Source organism: Vombatus ursinus, unplaced genomic scaffold (assembly GCF_900497805.2).
Source record: "Vombatus ursinus unplaced genomic scaffold, bare-nosed wombat genome assembly UNPS02011353.1, whole genome shotgun sequence".
Lineage (NCBI taxonomy): Eukaryota > Metazoa > Chordata > Mammalia > Diprotodontia > Vombatidae > Vombatus > Vombatus ursinus.
In genome coordinates, this window is record NW_020951131.1 from 1,057,710 (window position 1) to 1,080,298 (window position 22,589).

The window sequence follows — 22,589 nt, forward strand, 5'->3', positions numbered from 1 at the left end:
GGCTTCACCAGACTGGGAAGGGGCTCCATGATACAGAAAAGATGAAGAACCCTTGTTCTGATGTAGCACCCTCATTTTACAGCTGAAGAGACTGCCCAACGTCACACTCTTAGAGGACAGAGCTGGGATTTGGACTTGGGGCGTAGGATCATGGACAGTCAGAATCATGGACTTCCAACTCCAAGAGACATACTTAGCTCTCCCATTAACTAGATACTTGACCTGGGACAGAACGTTTAATTTCCTGGGCCAAAATTTCTATAAAAGGAAGAAAATGAATGAACTGATCTTTGATGTCCCTTCCAGATGCAAAATTCTGTTAAGATTTGCTTTGTTTGTTAGGGTTCTTTCCCCCTGCAATTGTTTCTAAGATAAACTTTTCTTGATTCTCTTTCTTTCCTGCCTATTCTAAAATTTTATTCTGACTCATGGTCTATATCCTGAGTTTATTTCTTTAATCCTTTGCTTTCCCCATGCAGTTAAAACATTTTATGGACTTTTTCCAACATCCTTCTTTCTGCTCTCTCACTCTTAGAAATATTAATTAACATGAGGGAAGTAATGTAGCTAGCAGCCATGTTCCACGGTAAAAATTATCCATTGTCCCTAGCCCAGATCTTCTCCGTGACCATTCTTCTTCCCATTAGCTATTCTAATGAAGGAGAAATAATATTTCAACTCATCAAACATATCATAATATATTTATATTATCATTAAGCACCAGTCATCAAAACCATTTGAAACTGAGTAAACAACACAAATGTATAGATCGATGGAACAGACTAACAAGAAAGAAGCAGAAATACTTGAATTCTGCGACCCAAGGTTTGAAAAAGAACTCTCCATTAGACAAGAACTTCTGGTAAAACTGGAAATTAGTCTGGCAGAAATAAGGTTTAATCACTAATGTGAAAATATGTTTAATAGGAATGTATATGTATAGCCTATATCAGATTGTGTGCTGTCTTGGGGAAGGTGGGGTGGAGGGAGGGGGAGAAAAATTTAAAACTCAAAAGCTTATGGAAGTGATCGTTGATAAATCAAAATTAATTAATTTTAAAAAAATTAAAAAAGAAATAAGGTTTAGACCAAGAACTTACACCATATTCCAAAATATGGAGGCCTAAGAAAGGTAATGATTGGCAATACATTGACATCCTGTTCTTAAGCAGAGGGGCTAGAGCAGTGGTCTTGAAGTCAGAAGACCTGGATTAAAATTCTGCCTCAGACAGGGATTAATTGTGTGACCCTGGGAATGTCCCTTAACTAATCTGTGCTTCAGTTTTCTCATACGCAATATGAGAAGGTGGAACTCAATGGCTTCTAAGGTCCCTCTTAGCTTTAAATATTATCTTTATTTTTAATTATCTTTAATCCTATCTTTAAGGTTACTATTAAACATTAATTTACAGAAGCCATTTGGAAGGATCTGAATGTTTATAACTCAGAGAGCAACTTTCCTGATAATCCATACATTTGTCATGAACTAATGTGCTCACTCTCTGATAAAAAATACATGTACAAAAACACATGTATGTATGTCTATACATGTGCACACCTCTCTGCTTCTCTCTATCTCTGTCTCTCTCTACCTCCCCTCCCCCTACTCTCTCTCCACACACACACAGCCACAGATTCCGAGTTTAATCACTGGGGTTCAGTCTACAAATTGTATTCTACCCTAGCTTTCCCCCAAAGACCTCTAGATAAAGATGGTCCTGGCTTTTAAAGAAAATCAGACCTTCTTTTTAATAAGCTCTGTATTGTATTTCCTTTGCAATTAGCCTTGGGAACAGAACAGTAAACAGAAGCAGTTTATTACCTTGCAAGGTTCAACAGTATACTAACTATGGATTCTTAATGGCCATTAACCCCTTTATAAATTTTACCAAGATTCACACGCAGAAAATAACTTTTTCTTTGGTTTTAGTCGGATCATGGCGCACAAAATTGGATTTTAAATTCCCCCAATTTCTGCTTAGCTCTTATGAAGGCTGCCTTAGGCAGAGCTACATTAACATGAATGTGACTCAGAGGAAATATGAAGATATTGATTTTTTTCAATAACCTAACTTGGGTTTTGAAATAGGAATATATTACACTAGTTCTTCACTTTTGGGAAGCAACGGGGGCATTTCTGCTGCCAAGAAGTTGCCATTTCAACGGCGCCCTCCTCACCAAGAGACACGATTAGGCCCCCAGCCCAATATCAATACCTGCCACCAACCGCAGAAGGGACCAGGGAAGTCACGAATTCCAATCACCTCATTTTACGGATGAAGGGCAGGAGAAAATGATTTGGCCAAGAACACAGAGAAGGACGGATGGCCATGAGGGGATCTGAACCCACGGCACATTACTCCCAAATCCAGAAGTTTTTTCCCCACTATACTACTCTGACTTCCCAAGTCAGACCAACTAATTATCTGTACTGGTCCCTTCCAACAGTGAAGGCTTAAATGGCCAGTTGTGACCTTTTCTCATCGAAGGACATCAGGGCAATGAAGAAGGAAGGTTCTTTGGTCTCCGTTAGCTTCACTGAGTCTATTCATTTCACCAACAATTTTCAGGAACTATCTTAAAACACTCGATGTACTCTCCTATAAGATGATTAATTTATATACCGAGAGAGGGGAGGAGTGCAGTGTGCACCAGAACTCCCAAAAGGAAACAATGGAGAAACTTCTCCAGTGAAATCCTCAATCAAACACAGGGGGAATAAAAGAAAACCCAGAAGTCCTTTTTCTGTCCCCTGAATAAGCCAGTTTTATTTTGCTGGTTACTGAAAGAGGGAAAATGGTCATGGCAGTGGGGGTGATTGAAAGGGGGACAAGAGAGCCATGGCCAAGGGAAAGAACATTCCCAGAATTCTAAAAACTGAGCATCTAGCTAGTATACCCTTTGTGGCACAGTGGACAGAACTGGGTCTGGAGTCAGGAAGACCTGAGTTCACATGCAACTTCAGACACTTACTAGTTGTGTGACTCTGGGCAAGTCCCTTAACCTCCATCTGCCTCAGTTTCCTCAACAGTAAAATGGAGATAATAATAGCATCTACCACCCCAGGGTTGTTGTGAGGATAATAATGGTAAAGCACTTAACACAATGTCTGGCACACAATGGCCGCAATGTAAATGCTATTTCCTTCCCTTCCTCCTGTCCCCACTCCAATAGCACCTCTGGGAACTTTGCTTAAAGACCCTCAGGGATGGGCAGGCCATTCCTTGAGAGGCAGCCCAGCCCACTTTGCAGTAACTTAACTAGTTAGTAAATTTGTCTGGAAATCAAGCCTACAGCTGGTTCTTTTCAATTCATACCCTGGCCCAGGTTGGCCTTCCGTGGCCAGGTGGAATGAAGCTAATTCCTCGCTAGTCCCAAGGACCCTCCTTCAAAGATCGGAAGAGAATTCTCACATCTCCCTTGAATCTCTACTAAACATCCCCAGCTCCTTGCATGTCCTGTGTCATGGGCTCGAGGCCCTCCGCCATGCTGCCTGCCATCCTCCAGACACTCACCAGTGGGTCAATGCTCCCTTAAACTATGGTGCCAGGGCTGAGCATGAGAGGCCAGGGAAGGGTTGATGAGGGCAGAATGCAGGGCGACTGCCCCTTCCCTGGCCCAGAACATTCTGTCATTCTCAATGTAACGTCCATTAAAGGACTAGATCTTAATTCATTGTAATAATTCTCATTTTAAAAACACAACCGTATTTCTAGGAGACAAGCTTTTGCTCTTCTGTGTGTATGGCTAACAGCCCCACAGCGACCTCCTGACACCCTCCCCCCACCCAAACCATGGGGACCCCTCAAAGTGCTTAGTGATCACCGTTAACATGGCCTCCTCTGCCACACCAAGAGAATGCGATCAGCCTAAGAAGCGTCCCCCCACCCCGGCTGGCGCGGCCCTTCGGAGGCTGCGAACAGGACTTACTGGTTGAACAAAATCCTGGAGCGCACAATGAATTTGAAGATGTACTCGAGGGCCTTCATGGCCTTGTAGAGCGGCTCGTGGACGCCAGGCTTCTCGGCGCTGTCCACATAGCTCCTCAACACTCTGGTCAGTTTCCTGGGCAGACACAAGACACAAGTGACTGTGAGTCTCCCAAGCCCCAGGGACGGGGCCTCTGTCCAGGAGGCGGACAGAGACACCGAGAAATCATCTTCTCCGTTCTCAGGGGTTTGCCAGCTTCTGATTCACATGTCCTCTTTTTCACAGCTAAAAGGAGGATAAAATCCCCACCAGGAAGAGGGAGCGGCCTGCCAAATGCTCATCTAGTCACAGAGGAGCAAGCCCTGTGACGGAGGGGAAATGGTAGCGGTACAGCATTACTCCACCGGCCCTCAGGCAGCCAGGCCCTCAGGCAGCCAGGTGGGATGGGTGAGGTGTCATTATCTATTATTACTATTATTATAGGTGAGGCAGGGAGCCATGGGGCCTTGGCAGCCTTGACCCTCAGGACCAAAATGGAAAGACATGAGACATGGCTCCGAAGTTTAGCTGAATTTAACAAAAAGCTTGAGAGGTAGCCCAGGAGGTGGCCTGGAGGAGAGGGAAGGCAAGCGGGGAAGGGGCACACAAGGGCTGTGGGGCCTGGAGGCCGAGTCACCTGACCTCAGGCAACTCTCTCAGGCTATCTTCCTCAGAGAAGAGTGTGTCCGTACAGGGAGTGCCCTGAAACAATGTCATCTCAGGAAAACACAAAAACGAGACAAATTGGGATTGGGCTCATTTTTGGCTCCCAGAATAGGCAAAAAGCAATCCACTCAATTTTCTACCTCCTCCTAAATCGCCTCCATTTCCTTCCTCTCCTCCTTTTCCTCTTCCTCCTCCACGTCCTATACAAATGGAGTTACATGGCTTTGTGCCCTGTCCTCAATGATGTATTTAATCAACAAATAGGGAAATGAAGCGAGAATGACTGAATTACCAACTAAGTGGGGACTTCTTAAAAAAGCATTTATATGCTTAACCCTTTGTGTGTCAGAGACCCCTTTGGCCATCCAGAAGCCTAACTGTGGACCCCTTAAATGCATAAAATAAAATGCACAGGATTACAAAGGCAATCAATAATAGTGAAATTAAGACATCGTTTTTTTCTCCTGGAGTCAGGAAGATCTGAGTTCAAACCTAGCCACAGACACAGAGTGACCCTGGGCAAGTCACTTAAACTCTGTTTTCTGAGTTTCCTCACCTGTACTATAGAGACAAGAGCAGCAGGCTGGTGTGAGAACCAAATGAGATAATATCTGTAAAAAAGGGCTTAGTCCAGTGCACACAGTACGTGCTGTGTAAATGCCCATTCCCTCCTTTTCGAGTTCACAGAGCCCTGATCTGTGGTTATACACAGAACATTGGAAAGATAAAATAAAACTAAAAAACAACCCTCACCCCTCCCCCCCCAAAAAAACATATCTTATTCAAAAATGACAGAAGAAAGTGACTCACGTATAGGCCAGCGTGGCACTGAAATGCTTCTTAATGTAGGTCTCCAAAACAGGATTGAAATGCTGGAACTTCCGGTCTGCAATCAGCCCAATGATAAACACCTGCCAACACAACAATTGCCCCATGACCAACCGAGAAAAAACCGATGCTGCCCTCAAGCCCCCAGGGAACCCGGATCAGGCAAGGCCCAGCACGTCCAGGAGGCTCCTTCAGCCCCAGGCTTCTGGGGTCATCTGCCAGTGAGCTCATAACCAACTGAGCTTTCCTTCTCCACGTGGAAATCCCATTTTCAAAATGACGGAAATTTTGTATCAAAAGGAACATTTCAACCTTTGGAAAGACTTTCATGAAATAATATGAGACAACTACAGTGGAGAGCATAAAAAGGGAACAAGAATGAACACGCAGAAAAGCCAGAGGGACGCACGGAGGGAAGGGGACGGTGGCAGCGCTGGGTCTGATGGGAACGAAAGGCCTTCGTCAAACACAAATGGCAGCTCTTAGGGAGCGTGCTCCTCGGCAGTCACCTGGGAGATGGCCAGGCTCACACAACCAGGAGGGGTCGGGCCAGGCCTCCCCGCTCCCAGGCCGCCGCCACCGTGGCATCTATGCACCACGCTACCCTCTCCATTGCACTGAAATGATCGTAAAAATCAATAGTTACTGTCAAAAAGAGCGGTTTCTCCTGATGATGATAGTGGTGGCATTTCTAGGGCAATATTTCCTTTTTTAAAAGCAGGGAGAGAATGACACGTTTTCAGTTTCTCTCATATTGCTACAAATACATGCTACCCCTAAATAGAGGGGCCCACCAAAAAGAAGACTTCTCTGGGGGAAAAGATACATAGATAGACAGACAGACAAACAGATAGTGGGTCACCTATACAGAGGTATGTGTGTGTAGAAACACATATATATGCATATAAATACATACAGACATGCATACACATATATATCACATATATGAGAGACACCCAGCTATATGTGTGTGTATACATTATATATATATACACAGATACAGATATCTATATATCTATATCTACATCTATATCCTTATATCTGTGTATGTATATAATATATACATATATGTATATATCTGCGTGTGCACATATATGTAAATGTGTACATATACACATGTATCTGTACATATACATAATGTATATTGTGTAGAATATATTATAAGTATATATAATTATATCATATAATATATAATTATATCAGATATAATTATATCATCTATAATATTATGGATATATAATTATAAGATATATTATAGACATTACAGACATCTTATATCACTTTAAATAATATAAATACATTACATCAATATATCCATAATATTAGCACAGTGCCCAGTACATAGTAGGTGCTTAATAAATGTTTATTGACCAACTGACTCTATATCATCTTATAGATATAGCTTAGCAAGAGAAGAGAATGATAGAGACAGAGAAATAAGAGAGAAGGGGACAAGGATAGGGACAGGAGGAGGGGGTAACATTATAACAGGATGTATTTTTGTCATCTGAAGACCGGCCTCAGTATGCAGTGAAGGATCACCAGTTTTGGCTGGCAGAGTATTAGATAATTTTCATCCCGGCCAATCATGAAGACTGCATCATTTTGAGGAATATTTGTGTGGATGAAATCCTAGAGCCTCCTTAAAGGATGTGTGTCCGTACTGGAAAATCAAACACACTGTGGGCGTTTTAGAAGCAGATGGGTGAGGTGAGAGCTCAAGAGGGCATGCATTTGTGCCAAGACGGTACCTGGCCTTGAATGTTTGCTCATCTGGGCATCAAGCAACAGCCCCAGTATGAAACAGAGCTCAGACAGAGAAGGCCGGTTCTGAGTTGTGGTTTCTTACCAAAGCGTCAAAGACCAGCGTGTCGAACGTGTCGCACTCGGAATTCTCCATCATGATGTTAAAAAGTGCATCCAGTGTGTCCTGCAGGAACTGCGGGGAGGAGAAGAGAATCCGTCATTTGGGGCTCATGAGGACAATTCCCTTTTCCTCTACACCAAGCGCAAAGGACAGCACCAAGGATCTGACCCCTCCCTGAGGGAGAAATCTGAAATAGTCTTAAGAGATCCCTCCTCACTTTGGGCGTCTGCCACTCCAATCAATTAAAATTATTACCATTATTGTTATTTTTGCTATAACAAACAGCTGAGACACATGCCTCCTTATGCTTTATGAGAGGCTTCACCAACATCATCTCATTTGACCCTTAAGACAACCCTACCAGGTAGAGCATGCAAACGTGCTTATGCCCATTTTAAAGATGAGGAAGGTGAGGCTCAGAGAGGTTCTCAGGTGTCTTTACACCGGCTGCCTGCCCAAGCTCACTATGGGGCTTTAAGATTTACAGAGTGCTTTCCCTACAACAGGTCTGCAGAGGAGTTGGCCAGAGAAGAGTTATTACTCCCACTTCACAGATGAAGAAGCCAAGAGGCTTCGAGTGCCAAGAAACCCTTGCACAGTCCATTTGAATCCAGGCCTCCCCCAAGCCCAGGCCCAATGGTTCTTCTAGTGTACAATCTGGCAGAGCCCAACCCTCCTTGTCTTAAGGGCTGCTCATTAGAATGTGAGCTCCTCATGGCATAGTTTACCTATCAGATCTATGGATAAGGGAAGAATTTAGGACCAAAGAAGACTGAGAGCAAGAGTGGACAGAGCAACGGCTCTGGAGTCAGGAGGACCTGACTTCAAATCCAGCCTCAGACACATAACACTTACTTGCCGTGTGACTTTGGGCAAGTCACTTAACCCCAATTGCCTCACCAGAAATAAAAAAAAAAAAGAGAGAGCAACAGAAAATGTAAAATAAATAATTTTACAAATTAGAAGGAAATCAGAAAACTGGGAAGGAGGGGGGGAATTGCAACAAGTATATCTGATAAAGGCCTCATTTCTTAAATATATAGAGAACTGAGTCAAATTTGTAAGAATAGAAGCCATTCCCCAATTGACAAATGGTCAAAGGACATTAATAGGCAGTTTTCAGAAAAAGAAATTAAAACTATCTATAGTCATATGAAAAAACGCTCTGAATCACTATTGATTAGAGAAATGCAAATTAAAACAATTCTGAAATACTAGCTCACACCTATAAGATTGGCTAATATGACAGAAAAGGAAAATGATAAATGTTGGGAGGGACTTGGGAAAACCGAGATACTAATGCATTATTGTTGGAATTGTGAACTGATCCAACCATTCTGGACAGCAATTTGGAACTATGTCCAAAGGCTATAAAATTGTGCACACCCTTTGATCCAGCAATACCACTGCTAGGTCTGTGTCCCAAAGAGATTTTTAGAAAGCGTGGGGGGGGGGAAGGGAAAGAAGGACCTATTTGTACAAAAAGATTTACAGCAGTTCTTTTTGCAGTGGCTAAAAATTAGAAATCAAAGAGATGCCCATCAATTGGGAAATGGCTGAAAAAGCTCTGGTACATGATTGGGATGGAATATTGTTGAGCTACAAGAAATGACAAGAAGGGTGATTTCACAAAAACCTGGAAAGACTTACAGGAACTGATGCAAAGTGAAGTGAGCAGAACCAGGAGAACATCATACACAGTGACAGCAACGTTACACGATGAACTGTGAATGACTTAGCTACTGTCAGCAATCCAACGATCCAAGACAACCCCAAAGGACTCATGCTCTCTGCCTCCACAGAAAGAACTGATGCTGTCTGAATACAGACTGAAGCAGGCCATTTCACTTCCCTTCTTTCATTCTTTCTTTTTTTGAGTCTTCTTGTACAAAATAACTAATATGTAAATGTTTTACATGATTGCACATGTAGAATCTACATCAGATTGCTCACTGTCTCTGGGAGAGGGAAGGGGAGAGGAGGAGGAAGGGATAGAACTTGGAATTCAATTTTTTTTAAATGTAAAAATACTGTTTTAACATGTAATTGGGGAAAAAATAAAACATTATTGGGAAAACAAAAAAGAAACTGAGCTCCTAGGCCTTTCTTTGAATCCTTAGCATTGAGCCCAGTGCCTGGAGCATAACAAGCCCCTAATAAATGCTTACTGAGAGGCTGAAGGCACCAGAATTTTGGGTTCCTCCCCTATAAAATACGATCAGAGCACTTCCACGGCTCTCCCCGGAGTTGTAAGGAAAGCTTTTTGCAAAAAACAAAACAAAAACCACCCCAGAAAGATGAATGTTAGATTAAGCTGACAAACACACCAGGACAAACACTAGGTACTTCCTGATAATCCCTTTCACCCACATATACTGTCAAATCTCAGGCACCACAGCTATCAAAGGACGCCCGGTTTCTGGAAGGAGGCATCGTCCCCCAGCGTAGGGCTTCCTTGGTCTCACAGCAATCCCCCAGTTCTTTTCTGCACAAGCCCAGATCCTGGTCCAACCTCCTGGGTGACCCCAGGTATGAACCCACCCATCTCTTCCCCGAGAAGACCGGAGCCCAAGGACAGAAATGCCTGCTGTCGGTCCTCCGCGCTCTTACAACTTCTCAGCATCCTCAAGAAGATGATCCTCCTTTTCCTTGGGGCCAAACCAAACGATGAGCTCTCTAAGAGCGAAGACCAGAGAGTACCAAATACTGTCTCTCTGCAGCACTTAAGCACAGTGCTCTGCACACAGCAGATTAATAAATGGTTACTGAATTTGAACATTACAAAACAGATCTTTTTTTATATTTTCATTGGAAAAAATTCATTTCTGTTCAATATTTCATTAGCTTTCCCAATCGTCAACCTACAGACCAAACTTCAGTTTCTACTCGTGAAAGAGAAAAGGTTCCAAATTTTAGAATCAGAAAGCCAGTGCCCACCAATTGCTGAAGTGTTGAAGTAAGAGGCCCAACTTTCATAGTGTGATGGGAATGTCATCTGTACAGGGGTCAAAGCAAGCCAGGCTTCAGGCCCAGCTATGAACCTAATAAGATACGTGCTAGGGGCAAGTCCCTTTGACGTTCAGGCCTCTGCTTTCTCATATGTAAAATTAACATCATTCTGTGCTTCTCTCTTTCCACAGTCTACAACTCCATGGACTCATCATTGAATGTGAAAATGAAAGGAAGGATTTACTAAATGTCTCCTACAGGCAGAGCACAGGGATAGGCCCTGGGGAAGGACCAGATGAGGAATGTAAGGCAATGCCTGACCTTCAAGATCTCAGAACGCCACTGGGGAAGTAAAGCACACCAAAAGGAAGAGTTAAGAATTCACACCAAGAGTGCGAGACTTGGTGCCAAAGAGAGCCCGATGGAGACCAGCAGTGGTAGAGGCATTCAGGAAAGGGAGACACAGAATGTCTGAAGAAAGGAAGAAGGACCTTCCAGGAGGGGCTCTTGAATTCAGCCCAAAGGATGAGAGAGAGGAGAGCAGAGGAAGCATTCTAACAGCCCCAGAACTAACAGAGAGAAACCTACAGAGGCCCGACCGGAGCAGTTTTATAGAGGGTGGAAAAAAGACATAAAAGGAGGTCAGACAAGACTAAGAAGAGCCTTGAAGAGCAAGCTAAAAAATTTGGATTTTATCCTCTAGAAAAGGAGGCATCACTGGATGTTCCTGTAAATACGGGGAGCACTGTGATGAAAACAGCGCCCACAAGGGGTTAATATGTTGTCAGTGTTCGGGACTCCCACAGCAGGAACAGGAAAGACAGGTGCAGGAAGAACAGTGAGGAGGCCACTGGGATGACCCCTATAAAAGGTGAGGATGAGAGAGAAGGAAGGGAAAGAATCAACAAGGGACAGGGATGGGCCAGAGCGAGGAACGAATAAGAACAAGGCCTGAGATGATTCTAACATTGCTCTAGTCTTTTGTCTCAATAGGGCAATGGAAATACCAGTTGGTCATCCCCAGAACAAGAGAGGCCTTGAGAAAGATGGGAAAGGGGGGGCAAATCTCTTAACCAGCTACTCTTCACAAGGCATAGCCAACAATTCAACGAGCCCTGCTCTGGATTGCTGGGGATACAGAGGTCAAAAGATAACAGCCCCTGCCCTCAACGAGGTTCCATTTTATTCGAGGACACAAAAGTATAGACATCAGTAAACACAAGAGAGCAGAAGAGAAAGAGGAGGAATGGCCAATCAATCCATCTCGATGGTTATCATTAATTACTTACTTACGAAAAGAAGTCATCGTATTCACTTGAACAATAAGGGCAATTACATCAAATACAAAAGAGTAATTGCAGGAGAGTAACTTCCTTACACGGGGACCATTTCTGTCTGAACTTCTTGGAAAAGAGAATAATGAAATAATAAAAATAGCAGCCGACGCTCCCACGGAGCGTTAGAGACGGCTTATTTGGCCGCTAACAACTGGGGGAATCAGGATCCACATTGCAGGTGGTACCTGAACAGGGGGTTCTGAAAGGTGGAGGTGAGGGGACCATGTTCAAGGACAGGACCGGACAACCGAGAGAACCAGAAGGAGGGGATGGAATGCCAGGCTCGGGACAACTAGGAGGACAGTTTGGCTGGAACATGGGAAGAAGGAGAAGACCAACCCTAGAGGGTCTTAAATGTCAAGCCGGGAGTTTGCATTTTATCCTACAGGAGAAAGGGAGCCACTGAAGATCCGCCAGGGGCGCCACAGTGCATCGAGTTGTGGGCCTCGAGTCAGAAGACTCCTCTTCCTGAGTTCAAACCCAGCCTCAGACACTTTTCTGCTGTGTGACCCTGGACAAGTCACTTAACCTTGTTTGCCTCAGTTTCTTCATTTGTAAAATGAGCTGGAGAAGGAAATGGCAAATCTCTCCAGCACCTTTGCCAAGAAAACCCCAAATGAGGTCACAAAGAGTCAGACACGACTGAAACGTCTCAACAACAAATGAAAATTCTTGACCAAGAAGGTGAAATTGCCAAACCTGTCACAGGAATGCTGAGTGAATATGCTAAAGAGTGTCTTCTTTGGAAAGACAGAGCCTATTCCACCAGCCCAGGAGAGTGGGAAAGGAGGTGGTAGGCCCCACGTGAATGGGGAGAAGGGAATAGATGTCAGAAATACTGCCAGGGTACAACTCCCTTGAATTAGAAACTAAACATGAGGGATGAAGGAGCAGTCACGGTCAGGATCATCGACTCAGCACTGGACGGGGCTCAAGAAGCCATCTTTAAGAGAAGTGGAAGGTGAGCCAGAGAGAGCAATGCTTTGCCGACATCCCAGAGATCCGAGGTGACAGAGAGAGGATTTGAACCCAGGTCCTCTGACCCCCAAACCAGTGGTTTTTCTACTGGACCCTTCCACTTCTCATGAAAGCACCAAAAATCATGCCTAGGTTGTGACTCTCAGTGAGTAAAAGACAAAAAAGAGAAGTTTAGAGACCGGGTGAACCAAGCGAAGAAGATGAGCTGCTGCACTTAGGGCACGTTGAGTGCGAGATGCTCCATCAATGGGACTTCCAAGCACAGATGATCCAGCAGGCGGGAGGTGAAGAAGGATGGAGCTCAAGACAGACGGCAGGGCTGAGCCCACAGATCCGTCCGTCATCAGCAGAGGTGACGCTTTAACCCACTAGAGGAAAGCAAGGGAGAGAGTCCAGAGAAGAAGAGGGGAGGGACAGACCCTCACAGCGGAAGGAGGAAGAGCTGAATGTGGACTCAACAAAGGAAACTGAGAAAAGTCATTAGAGGGGTAGGAGAAGTCAAGTCAATGGGCATTTATTAAGCACTTACTGTGTGCCAGGCATCGGGTGAAGAACAAGAGGAGTAGCAGAGTCCAGGAAGCCAAGGAGGGAGAGAGGGACCTAGAGACCATGGTACCACCAGGGTCAAAAACTGCTACGTCAAGAAGAAAGATGACGGAGAAAAGGCCGCCAAGCTGAGCGACACAAAGAACACTGGTCAACGTCGAGCAAGGCACCGAGAGGACGTGGGGTCAAGCGGCAAGGCAGGAGTCAGACAGTAAATACGGACAATCCTTCCTAGAAGTCTAGCTGTGGTTGTCGGAGGGGATGACCGCATCAAGTGGAAACTCTGAAAGACTGGGGCAGCCCTGGGCTGAGTGGTGGGCAAGGGAAGAGATGGGGAAAGAGTGAAAATGAGTGGAAAGGCAATAATGGAAGCTGGCAAGCACCCAGAGGAGGGGAAGGAAGGGGATCCAGGGCACAAGGAGAGAGAATCAATTAGTCATCCGAACAAGGAGATTTGCAGAAGCCAAGAGTTTCCACTTCTGATTGCCCAAAAGGTTTTTTGCTATCAGGAAAAAACTTGAAATTGAAATGATAATCCAGGCTTAAGAGGTAACTTAGTTCTTTTACCAAAAAAGCAATGTGAACAGATACAGAATGAATTCTGGCAAGAGGCAGAATGACATTCCTTCTGAGGCTAGAAGCCAGCCACAATGCCAGCTTTGGGCCAAATATATGGGGTCATTCATTCTCGCTCAGATAAGGCTTCCTTCCTTCTACGAGACTGGCTGATGAAAGCTGAAGGAACCAGATCGTGACCTAGAAGGACCCGTACACAAAAGGCACGTGTGTGCCTGTATCCATTGGCCAAAAGGAAAATGCAAAATAGCAACAAACTGTCCTAATTCATCGTTTTAATGGAAAAAATAAATGTTCTTCTTCCAACGAGATAATCCTATATTCATTCACAGAAACATGGTCCCAGGATCTTTTCCTGCCCAGCTCAGGGGCCATCTTATTCATTAGCTATTACCTGAAGACTGTCAAGCACTCTCTTCCTCTTGAAATTACTTGGTTGATGTTTGTGGATGGGTCACAAGCCCCCAAAAGTTGAGTTTTTGAAGCCAGGCACTATTTCACTTTTCTTATTTATATCTGGCTCATTGTATACATATACAGTAGGAGCTTAATACATGCTTGCCAAATTGGGTAGTAGCTGCACTAGGCAGTAGAGGAGAAGCAGGGTTTGGGGAAGGCAGAGGACCTGCCCTCTTGAGACAGAAGAGTCTCACAGGGGGACAAATCCCCAACACAAATGGCTGTAATACTCACAACTACTTGGTAAATACATTAGGAAGCTCTGAAACAAATTGCATTCTGGGGGATAAGGAGGAATGGCATGACAGAAAAGGACTAGGAAGACTTTGTGGAGTCAGCAGTATTTGATTTGGACCTGAAAAGAGAAGTATGAATGACTAACAGCCTAAGGAAAGGCATGAGCAAAGAGCTTGAAATGCCCATGATACTTTCAGGGGACCTCTCTAGGCCTCAGTTTCTTCCTGGGTAAAATGAAAGAGCCGCAATGCAGTCTCTGAAGTCCCACCCAGCCCTAACTACAGGATCCCAAGCCCTTTGGTGCCTCAGTTTCTCCTCTGTAAAATGGGGGGCTTGAACCAGATGGCCTCCCAGGGGTCCTCTAAGAGGAAAAGAACACGAGGTCTGGGGCGTGTATTACCTTGACCACCTCTCCTCCATCCACTTTCATCAACTGTCTCAAATTCTGCTGTAACAAGTTGGTGTTGGAGCGCCATTTCAGAAGGCCCAGGAGATCCACTGGAAACAGAAAGCAACAATCAGCTGTGCCCAGCAGCTCTGCCCGCCCTCCCTGTCAGGAGGAATCCCAGCCCTGTCACTCCTGCCCACAGGATTCCTGCCAGCTCCGGACGGCCCTCCCTCCTTCCCAAGGACATCCGACTCAGGGGTTTGCTGCTGTACCCGCTCTTGCAGGCCAACAGAGCTGAGATTCACTGCTCCCAGCGACATCTACTCAGAAATGATTTCCATGTAACAACAGCTTTATAAACCTATTCAGACTGCCCAGACCAAAAAAGGGCGAAGCTTTCTATTGAGGATGGAAGGCAGCTTTCAAAGAGGGCCAGAGTGCCCAGGTGATTGGAGTTTATCCAAAAAAGCCAGAATCAAATGCTCTCTGAGCAGTTTCACATTGCAGATCAAACCTTCACGAAAAAAAAAAAAAAAAATCTATGAATTCAAATATTGTAGCAGTAACCGATGCAACGTGTAGCCGGCATGATCTGTGAAAGTGACCTCCCGGAGCTCTAAGGACCCTCGGATCCTAATACTGCTCCTGCTCCACAGTTCTCTGGCCTCTGTGAGTTCTTTCGTCATGGGATTTTTCCTTCTTCTTTTTTTTTTTTTTAAAAAGAAAAATTTCAAACAGTGAATTGATTTTTTAAGGGCTAAAGGTGGGAGAAAATGTGCAGTGATACATTTTTTAAGCACTGCAAGATGTTCAGGAAGGGAGAGCATGTACCAAACAAGTCACTAAGAAAAAAATAAAACACCTGCACAGCTTGTCAGGCCAAAGCGTGTGTCAATCTCACGATTGCTGAACACGGGGCAATTCATGTTCCTAGAAGAGAGAGGCCAGCCAACGAAGAGGCAAGCAGGGTCTTAGCAATGTGGCCTCCGGGAGAAGGGCAGGGAGCTGGCAACACTCACTGGAGAGATCTGAGCAATGAAAATGAACGCAACCAGCCAAAGCACGGGGCAAACGTTCGTGTCCACATCAGGCAGCCAGGAGGTGCCATAGTGCACAGAGCGCTGGCCTTGGAGTCGGGAAGACCTCTGGTACTAGGAGCATTCTGCTTCACTGACCAGAAGGATGCCAAGATTCACAACACAGGGATTCAGCTATTAGCCTGGCTTCCTTCGAGACTCAACACAAATCCTACTCCCTACAAACAGCCTCTCTTGGTCCCCCAGATGGTAGAGCCTTCCTCTGTTGAAGACCTTCCATCTACACTGTATGTTTAGTAGTAGCCCACCCACCCATTGAAACATAAAATCCCTGGGCACAGGGACCATGCTTTTGCCTTTTTCTGTATCTCCAGTGCTTAGTACCATATTGGCTTGGCATACAGTAAGTAATTAATAAATGCTTGCTGACTGGCTGATAGATTTAGAATTGGAAGGGAAGGCAAAGATCATTCAGTCCCCCTCACTTCAGTTTAAAGAAGAGCAAAGTAAAGTCCAGAAAGGCGTGGGTCCTAAGGGACACGGAGGACGAGAGAACCAAGGTCATCTCACTCCAAAGCAAAATTCTCTTTCAAGGACACGCCGTTATCTCTCCAAGAACGAACAACCTCTTCCTCCCCTTTGTTCTAATTCTTTACATCACGACTAATGTGAAAATGTGTTTAGTATGAATGTGTAAGTAGAGCCTACATCAGACTGCACGCCGTCTTGGGGAGGGGGAAGGAAAGAAAGGGGGAGATTAACTCATCTAATTAACTAATTAGTTAAATATAAATTAATTATTAAAATAAACTAATTAATAAACTGACATTTTATAATAAACTAATTAATTATTAAAAAAAAAAAGAACGAAGCACCTCTTTGTCTGCGTCCATTCCCCTCCGTCCATCACTTCCGCAGTGGAGGGTGAGCTGAACTGGAATCAGAGGCCCAAGCTAAGATCCCACCTCTGACACTTGATTGTGCTGTGACCATTGGCAAGTTCTTTGCCCTACATGGAAAATGGGTGTGCTGGTCTCTAAAATCTCCATCAGCTCTAAAACCAAGAAGCCAAGGCCAAGATTGCTTGCTATAGAGATTGCATTCCCAACAGTCCCACTGTGCCAGGCATGGAGAGGTTAAATAAACCTGGGGTCACATGGTGGAACATAAGAAAGTTTGGGCCATGCCAGACGTTGGGATTTCCATTTCCAGTTCCCTTCTCTTTCTCCTAGACCTTTTCTGATCCTACTTTCTCTCCATCATTGACACTGCTAGAGTACAAACAATGATACCAAATCAAGACAGGGGCCATAACTCACCTACTCTCCATAAGGATGCAAGTCACAACAGAGCAGACACATTAATACACAAAAGTGTCGGTCCCCCCATCAATGGCGCTAAATTGGGGTCGAGGATTTCAAGGCAACATAAAAGAGAAGACTTTGAGCTTATCTCGTGGGAAATGGGTGGAGAGGAGGAGCCAAATAGTCTTAAAGGTCCCAAAGGGTCCTATGTCATGGAGGCCATTCTTCAGCGACTTTGAATTTTACAAAGTACCCTCTTCCTCCCCCAAATCCCTACAGTGAACGTCTCTGGTGCGCTCAGACCACGAAGTCACCCAAAGACATTTGACAGAGAGATGGTGCCAAAGAGACCGCACAGAGTAGGCCTCTGGGGCCGTGGGAGGCTCACAAGCGGGCGCTTGGATGCTGAAGATTCACCCCAATGATCCCTGCTGTCCCAAAGGCACCGCTGCTGGCTGGCTACTTCAAGCGATGCCTTAGTAACCCCAGTCCAATGACAGATCAAGCTTTGGCCGAAGGGCATCTTTGAAAATAACGCCTCTGCTCCCTCTCTCCCTAAAGCTTAATCACTGGAATATATCATCATTCCTAGTACCAGTGAAAACCAAAGAAACGAATATCTAAAATGCACCAGATCCTTCCTCTTATGTACACAGCTGATGTCCACACCGATCACTGCTGCAACGAAACCAAGGAGAGGCCCAGAAAGGGTAAGGGCTGGAGGAGATCTCTCTAGTGATCAGGAGATCTCTCGGCACCACGTGGGCCCAGTGCACAGAGCGCCAGGGCTGGAGGCAGGAAGCCCTGAAAATCCAGCTTCAGACACTTACTACCTGTGTGACTCAGAGCAGTCACTGTTTGCCTCAGTTTCCTCAACTATAAAATGAGGAGAATAACAGCACCTACCTCTCAGGACTGTTTTGAGAATCAAAAGAGATAATAGTGAGAGAGCACTTAGCACAGTGTGCCTGGCACACAGTAGGTGCCATATAAATACCTATTCCCTTAGTCCTAGAAGTATACGGTCTTTGTCCGTCCTGCTCTACAGCCATGAGCCCTGGCACACAGAGAGCAAGGGGGAAAGGAATAGGGCAGCCCTTGGGAGCAGGACTCCTCAAGACGCACCGTTCTGGGTGAGCTTTGTCGAGCACACGAGCGTGGAGATCTGGAAGGAGTCCTTGCTGATGGTGCAGCTGCCCAGGTTCTGCATGCTCTTCCCTGTAGCCGAGTGGCCCTTCTCCTCTAGCTCAATCTTGGTCGACGGCAGGCACAGGTACGTCGAGGCATCTTCAAGCTTCTTTGCTTCTGCCTAGAAGGAGGATTACCAAATTGCAATATCTAGTACAAGTCAGAAAAAAGAAGCTAATTGCACGTACACAAACACACACCAACTCACACGTATGCACATGCACACATATACTCAGACCCTCATACACGCATACTTGTAACACCTGCACGCACTCATACACACAACACACTCGTACATGCTCAAACATACATACCACACACTTATACACACAAACACATGTACATGCATGCACAGGCACATACTTTCGCACTCAAGCACCAAAATGGCCATTTAATTGGTCCTAGACCTCACATCCACTTTACTTTTCTTTCCATCTCCAGTCTCTGTTGGCGACTAGCTTCCCATTTAACTCTTTGCCTCACCGCCCTCCGCAGGGGCATGGCTCATTCCTGCCTCACCACAGTCCTCTCGATTCCCAGAGAACTGACCTGAGATGAGTAACGAGTTTTCTCATAGAAATGGGGAAGACCGGTCGAGGCCAGCCCGCTTGGAGAGGATTTGAAGAAGCTGACAAAGCCGGGCTCAACCCAGGCCGTACCCAGGCCGTACCTTGTACACGATGAGGTCGTGCTCCCCATCTCTCAAAGTTGTCCCATCATAGCGCATCAACCTCACAAAGGCCAAGGAGAAGATCTTCTCAGATTTGTCCTTAGCTGGGATTAAACACACAAACACATCAACTGGTTACAAAGCAGGCCCATTTTCACAACAACTATTTCATTGTATTATTTAGGAATCACAGGAGAAAAAGAAATTACCAATGAGAAAATGGACCAGAAAGCTAGACAAATCGAATGCGAAGTGTAAACCTCCCCTACTAGACAAAATCTCTGTCTTGCCTACTTCTCCCCCCTTTTCCTCTCCCCCCTTCTCCTTTTTCTCTTCCCCTCCCCCTTTCTTCCCCTTCCTTTCTCTCTCTTCCTTTCTCTTCTTTCTCCCTTGCTTCCCTTCTCCCTTTTTCCCTCCTTCTTTCCTTCCCCATTCCTTCTTCCATTTCTCTCCTTCTCCCCCTTCTCCCTCCCTTCTCACTTTCTCCCCTCTCTGTTCAATACCCCAAGTATCGGTAATGTCACTGATGTCAGGACTCCCTCTACCATCCCAGACCATGACCTCCAAACCTCATTAAATGACCTTCCCAATTCACCACCAGCCCTCCATATGGTGACACGTTTCACTGAAATGCAGTGGCCTGAGCCTTAGACTAAAGCCCTACATTCCACCCCTAGAACCTGGCTCAAAGACTCTCTACGTTGCTAGGACCAGACAATGCTAGTACTCCGGAGACAAAGACATTGAGAATCCGGTAATGTCGCATCGGACAACGAAGCACTGAAGGAAGATTTCTGGCCACGTCTCCGGTACCCTGACTGATTTTTGTCACAGGCACGTGACCTCCTCAAAGTCGGCATTCTCTCTAACAACACAGAGTGCAGCCCATCCCACACGCATCTCACCCATGTACTTCCATAAATTCACCCAAGGGAGTCTAAGGGAAGACATCCCCTTTGAAAAGGAAAACCTCTGCAAAGACCCATAGGGCAAACCATTCTACAAGCATTCCCTCCTGACTTGATGGAAATGTGTTCAGGTAGCTCCTTTGTGATTCCAACTCCAGGTCTTCTCTTTGGCCATCCCCCATGCCCGCACTGCCCCCAGCCTCGTCTCCATCTCCAGGATTCCCTGGCTTCCTTCAAATCCCAGCTTCTACACCTTCTACAGGAAGCCTTTCCTGATGCCCCATGATGGTAATACCTTCCTTCTGTCAATTATCTAGTTTTTTCTATCTATGACCCACGTAGTTGTTTGCATGGTGCCTCCCCCATTAGATGATGAGCTCTTTGAAGGAATTAAGGCTCTTTGCCTTTCTTTGCACACCCAGCACATAGCCCAGCCTGGCACACAGAAGGTGCTTAATAAATGTTTATTGACTGACCATATGCAGCTACTCCCCTCCTTAATTAAGCAACCATCAGAAAAGAAGTCAAATGGTAGAAAAGGCTCCAAATCCTGTGGTTCTCCATTAAATTCCCTGACAATTCCCCAACACAGTAACAATAATCCAAGCAAGTTTAGTTGTCCAGATACAATCCAATTATTCTAAGCATTTGAATGTAACACTCCACGGCCACCAGATAAATACGGCTATGAACAAGGAATATACCCATTTTGTGGGGCCTCTGAAAATCAGGAGTATCTTCAGCCATCCAAGGCTCAGGAACTTAGAATTGGGAGGGACCTTAAAAGTTCCAGGGTCCAAGATCTCAGGGTGAGAAGGACTTCAGACACAGTGGAGGCCAATCTCCTCGCTTTGCAGAAGAGGAAGATGAGGTCCATAAAAAGGGAATGCTCCATGCTTATAGGATCATAGATTTGAAACTAGGGGAGATCTCAGAGGCATCCTGTCCAAGATCGTCATTTCACAGAGTTAGACAACTGACCCAAGGAGGTTAAGTGATGAGCTAAAGGCCATATAAGGTAACTGGATGGCCTTTGCAACTTACTGGCTCCTCTGGCCCAGTCCCTGGACTTCTGTATTCCTCAGTTTTCTCATCTTTAAAATGGAGACCATAACAGCACCTGCTCACAGGCTTGTTGTGAGGGTCAAGTGAGAGAATTAAGCTACAGTTTTAACCCTGGCTCTCTCACACCAAACCCAAGGCTCTCCCCAATCCCTAGAGTTAAGATCTCACTCTTTATTAACCTCAGTGTGAAAAGCCTAATAAGTCTGACCAACGCGAAGGACAGACAGATACGCGCATGTGTGTGTACTTCCCTCTTACTGAAGCAACAGCAGTTCAGAAGAATAAATGACAGTAACTGTCTACACACGATTTCCCTAATCCTACAGTGAAGTCTAATATAGTAAGTGCAGCTTTTATTAACCTTCCTAATTTCTAGATCAAAATAAGTGACTATCCTCTATTACAGGATCATTAAACACTGTTACTGAGGAGGTGGTTCATAGTGCAACAAACCCACGGTGATTGGGGAATCATGAGCCGTGGGGGGATGGTACATGCTCCAAATATGGTGCACAGAGTTGAGTTCCTAGTACAGGTAAAACTCAACAAAAGACACTCAACCAAGCTTGCTGCCAGTGATGGAGGGAAGGAAGCAGACTTTTGGAACACGCCGAAAGCCAGCCGGCACCTCAGAAGAACACCACAAAGGATGTGTAACCTATGCTGAAAATCACATTCTCCAGGAAATTACTGTCACAGAATTGTCACCAGATCCAGAGCTGGAAGGGGCCTGTGGCCATCAAGGCCCCTCTACAACAGCCCAACAAGTGGTCAGCCAGCCCTTGCTTAAAGATCTCCAGTGAGGAGGAGGAGGCCATCCATCGTCTGAGGCAGTCCATTCTCCTTTGGGAGAATCCTAATTATCAGGAAGTTTTGCAAGCCTAGATTTGACTCTTCACCACTTCCAGTGATGATGCCAAATTCTGCCCTCTGGGGCCAAGAAGAACAAACCAATCCTTCTTCCACAAAAGAGCCCTCAAAACACTTGTAGACATTTATCACTCCTCTCTACCCCCCAAAAAATGGGTTCTAGTCCTTTTCTACCACGACTGTCCTCCTCTGGACAATCTCCAATATAATCATGGCCTTCCTGAAATGAGTCACATAAACCGAACACAAGAGTCCAACCCTGGGCCTGAGGAAATCAGGACTAACATGTCGCCAGTTCTGGCCACTGTCAATCTGCCCAAGGCCTAAGACTGCAGGAGCCTTCTTGGCAGCCGTACCAACCCACTGACTCATACCAGGTTCACACTACACTCAAACTCCAGGGTGTTTTTCAGACAAACGTCTATGTAGCCATCCTTTCCCCATCTTGCGCCTGTGACTTTTATTCTTTGGAAGTCCAATGTAGCATATTGAGCCTCACTAAACTCTACCTCTTATTCGATTTAACCAAATGTTCTAGCTCATCACACATCTCTGGAGCTCTGAGTCAACCATCCCATGTGTTAGTCACCTTCAGTTCCAGCTTTCTATCAACCACACATTGAATACATGTGTCACCTGTATCTTGATCCAAGTCTGAGATGAAAATGGCAAATGGAAAACAGGCCTGGATCGCCGGGGCACTCCACTGGACTTTGCTTTCTAAGATGAACACCTCTAGGTACCAGG

General features: G+C 45.3%; 1 protein-coding gene across 1 annotated transcript in view; it reads right to left on the reverse strand.

The window, feature by feature from the left end:
- Window positions 1-22,589, reverse strand: part of DOCK1 (dedicator of cytokinesis 1) — a 523,683-nt gene that overhangs the window by 452,715 nt on the left and 48,379 nt on the right. The window contains exons 16-21 of the mRNA XM_027855939.1: window positions 19,000-19,103; window positions 18,267-18,450; window positions 14,813-14,910; window positions 7,313-7,402; window positions 5,446-5,546; window positions 3,931-4,065 (exon numbers count right to left, since the gene is read on the reverse strand). Coding sequence (XP_027711740.1) covers window positions 3,931-4,065; window positions 5,446-5,546; window positions 7,313-7,402; window positions 14,813-14,910; window positions 18,267-18,450; window positions 19,000-19,103 — 712 coding nt within the window. The remainder of the gene's footprint in view (window positions 1-3,930; window positions 4,066-5,445; window positions 5,547-7,312; window positions 7,403-14,812; window positions 14,911-18,266; window positions 18,451-18,999; window positions 19,104-22,589) is intronic.